The sequence below is a fragment of the Limulus polyphemus genome, unplaced genomic scaffold (assembly GCF_000517525.1).
Source record: "Limulus polyphemus unplaced genomic scaffold, Limulus_polyphemus-2.1.2 Scaffold1399, whole genome shotgun sequence".
Lineage (NCBI taxonomy): Eukaryota > Metazoa > Arthropoda > Merostomata > Xiphosura > Limulidae > Limulus > Limulus polyphemus.
The window spans coordinates 40,231-45,771 of NW_013667009.1; the positions used below are offsets into that span (position 1 = coordinate 40,231).

Genomic DNA, 5,541 nt, shown 5'->3' on the forward strand with positions numbered 1-5,541 from the left:
ATTCTTCCTCAATACAATTGTGCAATACACAGAATTTCCACAGTCGCTTTAACTTAAACACATGCTATAATTTACAACGATTCACTCACTTTACTTACAGTGCCTACTGTTTGCTTGACTCAATTATCTCTATTATCAATTTATTTGCCGGCTTATATACTAAAAAAGAGGGTGTCTAGCAAATGCTGGGACATTCGTGAGGTTCCCCCATCCTTCTAGAATCTCATCACGTCACGTGACTTCCGCTGTCGTGACAATATATATATAGTGCATACAAACCAACCAAGTGCACCAAACATCTTCAGACTACAGAAAATCCATAAAAAACCAATAACATTTCGCCCAATTATGTCTTCTTATAACTGTTTAAAGTACAACCTTGGATTTTGGAACCTCGCGTTTCCAAAATAAGCAGCCAATTAGAAAAAACCTCACATCTCCTACAACATTTACATAGTTTAGACAGTAATGTCACTATGTCTAGCTTTGATGTCATACACCTATTCCCTCAAACCCCTTGTCATAAGGCAGTAAAACTTACTGCAGAAATATGTAGACAATGCTTCTTTGTGACTTTACTTGTCAAAATAAACAAAAAAATTCCTTCAACACATAAATAATTTACATAAAAGCATAAAATTCACAGTTGAAAATAACTACATGAAAATTTTTTTAAACGTTAACACCATACAAACTTACAAGACTTAACCACTAAAATTAACAGAAAAAACACAAAGAGCGGAAATGACATAAACTGGTTTTTAATCATGTAATCCACCTGAAGCTAGGCACTCTTAAAAGCCTCCTTAATTTAGCATATACTATATGCATCACAGAAAATCAGTTCCCTACGAAAGTAGTTACAGAAACTATTGTTATATCTGCTTGTTTGTTTGTTTCCGGTAGAAATTCGTTTCGAGAATCTTCAATGATACAAGTCCTTTCTTGATTAAACCAGTTTATCCTTCCTCGATATAAACTTTTAGTACACAGTAGTTCAACAATCAGTACGTTTCTCGTCACTTTAAACTTAACAACTTTTATAATACGTGCTATAAATCACAGTGATTCACAATCTCGATAATTTCGCTTTCGACGAGTGCAAAACACACACTTCATGGCTCACTAGTGCGAAACTAACAGGATCACAAATTACACGGAACTCAAAGTAACTATTGCTCTCTCTTCATTAACCCTGCTGGCTTTCCCTGCCAGGCTTATATACTAACAAATAGGGCATCTCGAACTTACTCGGACTTCCCCGATCATTCGAGAAACTCATCAACGTCACGTGACTTCCACTGTCGTAACACTATTAAAATTTAAACAAACACTGACAAGTGACACTTAACAAACACAAAAACATTCCACAAAAAAAAAAAAATCTAATCACTTGCACTATTCCACATATAGAAAATTTTAGCATACCTAAATCAGAAATTTGGAAAAGACTAGTACGTAAATATAACTTTAACATAACGTCTAGATTCATTTTCACCCTGAAAAGTCATAGAAATCATAGAAGCCTTTTTAATGAAATCAGACAATCCTACAATTAACAAATATCTAGGCACATATCTATATTTGTTTGATTGTTATTTCTCCAGACATTCTTAATCTTATGCTAATATTTCGCATAATATATCCCGTATTTTCATGTTTATTCGTACCCCGGTGGGACAGCGGTAAGTGTAAGGACTTACAACACTAAAATTCGAGGTTCAATTTCCCGCGGTAGACACAGTAAATAGCCCATGTGGCTTTGCTCTAAAACAAATACAAAACCACACATATTTATTCACTGTTGTTGTTATTCCGCCATAAATAAATAACTGTTAATTCACTCGAATTTATATGTAGATATATATAAGTAACCACTATCAATTCTGAAATTTAAATACTTTATTAGATTGTTGAATTTAGATTTAAATAATAAAACCTTTACCTTTAACACTTGTGTACTTGAGAATGATCGCGCTAGTGATGAAAGCGTTATACGTGTCCTAAAAATATTATTCCTCACTGTAAAAGCTGTAATAAAACAATACTTATAAATGTAATCAATAAATAAACTCAAAGCGAAATTATTAATCCAATTTTACTAGTTCTGTTAATAAAAGGAGCTATAAATTAGCAGCTGTTTTAGGTTTGACTGATGACGTCAAATTATTATAGGAAAAAGTCAGTCACACCCTTGAGTGGCTTAAGCAGTGAACCAGTTTTGGTTCTAGTTACTAATTTATTAGGTTTTGGGTAGTGTTACTGTTAGGTCGTGGTGTGGACTCGTTTTTATTTCTTAGTCTTACTCAGTAGAATTGAGCTATTTCACTATGAGTATGAACTGAAATAGAGGCCAAACCTGGTTTTAACTCCAAGAGCTGTAAGTGCAAGTTGTAGTTGTAAGTACAAATCTCGAGTCTTTAACTTGGATTGCTTTTCAACAATAAAATTAAATTAAATGGAGGACAATGTGGAGATAGAAGAACCAGAATTAGAGGAAGGTGAGATTACAGATGATATTCCAAAAACCAAAGATGATGAAAATAATCAAAAACATTTAATGGATTTGGGCCTATCCATCTGTGAATCTGAATGTGATACGAGTAATAAAAATATTAATAATAGTATTAGTACGGTTAGTAATAGTAATACTACTACAAGTAGCACTACTAGTACTACCGTTAGTGTTATTGCACCTGAAATTGGGGTAATGCCAAATGGAGAACTTAAAACTAAGCCTAATCCTAGAGCTAAGCTAGTTACTCCTTCGATTAAGCCTAATGCTAGTACTAATGCTAATAGCTGTACAACTTGTTTAGATAGCACTAGTAGTACTACTAGTCCAATGGTAATTCTGGAAAATCACATTGAGCTGTTTGGAAAAAAAGATACAGATCTTCGTAAAGCAGTTAAGTTAAAAAACGAAAATGGTAAAACATGTATAAAGTCTGTGAGCTCATTTGTAAGCATAACAGAAGATGAAAATGTAAAAAATGTAAGCAGCAAAACTTCCAGATACAGTGATCATAATGCTTACTTTTCTAGAAAGGATGATAAACCTAATGTTCAGCATAGATCATATACAAATAGTAAGACACATACTTTGAATAATGTCAGAAGTTCTACCAATAGTCGATGGTTTGAGGAAAAGAAACATTCTGGAGGAAAAAGATGTAAGGACATAAACAAAATGGGTAGCAATAGTTTACACAGTGTAAGTGAAAGACGAAATCACACTACTTTCAATTCAAGAAGAAGATACACTCATCAACTGAGGAAGGATGATAGGGCCAATGAATTTTGCTACAGTTTTAAAGACAAAAGAATAGACCACGAGGAAGAAAGAAAACCCTATGATTTAATTTCTTCACGTATTTCAAAAAGAGAGTCATCACACTTAACTAAACGATTTCCAGTGTATGGGAAGAACTTGCAAAATGATAGATCAGCAAAGTTTGACACAAGTAGCAAGAAACAACCATTGGATGAATTTGGAGTCAGCCTTAAAATCAACTTGCGTATCCTTTTTTTTTATTATAAGGCATCTCAAACCATTTTCATTGTTTGCATTTCAGAGAATTTTAATTGAAATGTGTTATAGAGAATAGGTACATTTACACTTTTTATAATTAGTGAACATCTTGGTTTATACCCAGTCATCATGTGGCATCGGTTTTGTTCATTTTTGTTATTTTATCATTTGCTAACTGCCACATAGAAAGTTTAGCCTTACAGTTGTATAGATGAAATATTAAAAAAACCTTGTGGAGTTGAGCAAATGACTGACATTGCAGGTTTAGTGTTTATACATATAGACATAATTTGAGTGAAACATACTTCTTGCTTGATAATGGAAGGCTCAAAATTAATGCTAAAAAACTATCAAATTGCTGGTTAGTGTTGCAGTTTGCTAGTGAAATATAGAAGGCAACAGAAAGAAATTGTTACTATGCATCAGAAGGAAGGTTCAAATGTTCTTATTGTCAAATATCAATAAGTGCATGATATGTGCAGTTCTGTTGCTTATATTGTAAAATTCTGAGCACAGAAGGTTACTATAATTGTGATTAACAAGATTGTTTCATTAGAAATTTGAGCTGAATGGCATACACAGGTTAAGTTTTAGGCAGTGGGGATAGTTGGACAACAGCTTCAACTTGTTCCTTTGGTAGCCAAGGCAGTTAACATATGAGACACTCAGCCAGACTTGCACCATTTGGCCTCTGCAGTGCAGTTTTTGCTGGCAATATGGTTAGAAGTACAGTGTCCAAGTGAGTGATCACTGGAGATAATAATAAAATTGAATAATGTAAACTGAATATGTTTTGTTCCAAATTTCTTTTACTTTGTCCATGATTAACACAAATGTTAGGTCTGTTGGATTATGATGTGTCACCAGCTTTTGGCATTTGAATCATAACGTTTAATAATAAAAAAAAATTTAGTTTAGGTTGGCCTTCATCAGTGGGGTACTGTAGCCTTTGTCAATTTAATATCTTGTGGCCTAGATACACTGGTTTCTACCAAAATCGAGATCTCTTAACTTTTGTGGAATAGTTAGAATAAGAACATTGCTTGTAATTAAAATGTTTTAATATTCGAATAGAAAATATGACATAGTTTTTAGCATATAGATAGGATATATGAATATTTATTAACACTTAGTAGAGGAAATAATTATTACACAGTTAGTTTAGTTAGTAGCAGTTCCAAATTGAGTAGCGTAAAAGTTAGTAATTAGTAGCTATTTGCTAGTATCTACAAAAATTAGTGTAGAGGTCTGTAGTGCAGTTTGAGGTCACTTGTCCTTTCTTGATGTATATTACGCACCAAGCTTGTGCTGAACATTCCACACCTGAGCCATAGGAGTAATGATTTTGATTAGTGGTGTGACTCCTATAAAAATGTTTTGATATTTGTCAGTTTCAATGTGTCATTCTCACTAAGCTTTAATTTAAAGTAAATAAAACTCTTTGGTACACTTTTCTCTTGAATGTAATAATTTGAAACATTTGTAGACTTCTGTAAGTAGCATGGCTTGATCTGTCATGGTTAAATAGAGCACTATACATATTTTGTCTTGATAAGATGTTTAAAAGAAATAAGTGTTAAAGCAACAGTCATAGCATATAAGAAGTGATTAATAGATTTGTTTCTTGTCTTGGGGGAAACATTTTATAAAAAGACAAGGGACCATTTCATCCTTCAATGCTGTTTATGTATACCCACCCAAAGGCCTAAGCAATGATGCCTGATACTAGTAACAAAGACCCAATTTTTAACTAGACTAATGAATACACTTTTTTGCTATCTTTCATCCATCCTCCATAAAATCCAGTCAATTTGCCTTTTTCCACCTTTTATGAATTTGATTTTTGTTGCTAATAATATTGTTACATCTCCGTTCGTTAGTTAATTTTCCGTAAATTCGTTCCGAAGAAACTTTAGCGACACAAGTCCTTTCTTAAATAAAACTGGTTTATTCTTTCTGAGTATAACTTTGCGATACTCTTAATTTCAACAGTCGCGCTATAACAAACA

General features: G+C 33.0%; 1 protein-coding gene across 3 annotated transcripts in view; it reads left to right on the plus strand.

The window, feature by feature from the left end:
* Positions 1 to 2,123: 2,123 nt before the first annotated feature.
* The window catches only part of LOC106463407 (zinc finger C3H1 domain-containing protein-like), a 111,188-nt gene continuing 107,770 nt past the window's right edge, over positions 2,124 to 5,541 (plus strand). The window contains exon 1 of one of the 3 annotated variants that reach the window (XR_002611481.1): positions 2,124 to 3,518. Coding sequence is in view for 2 of the 3 variants with exons in the window: in XM_022390891.1 (XP_022246599.1) it covers positions 2,459 to 3,518 (1,060 nt within the window). In the remaining variant the exon portion in view is untranslated. The remainder of the gene's footprint in view (positions 3,519 to 5,541) is intronic. The other 2 variants (XM_022390891.1, XM_022390890.1) reach the window with 2 other exon arrangements.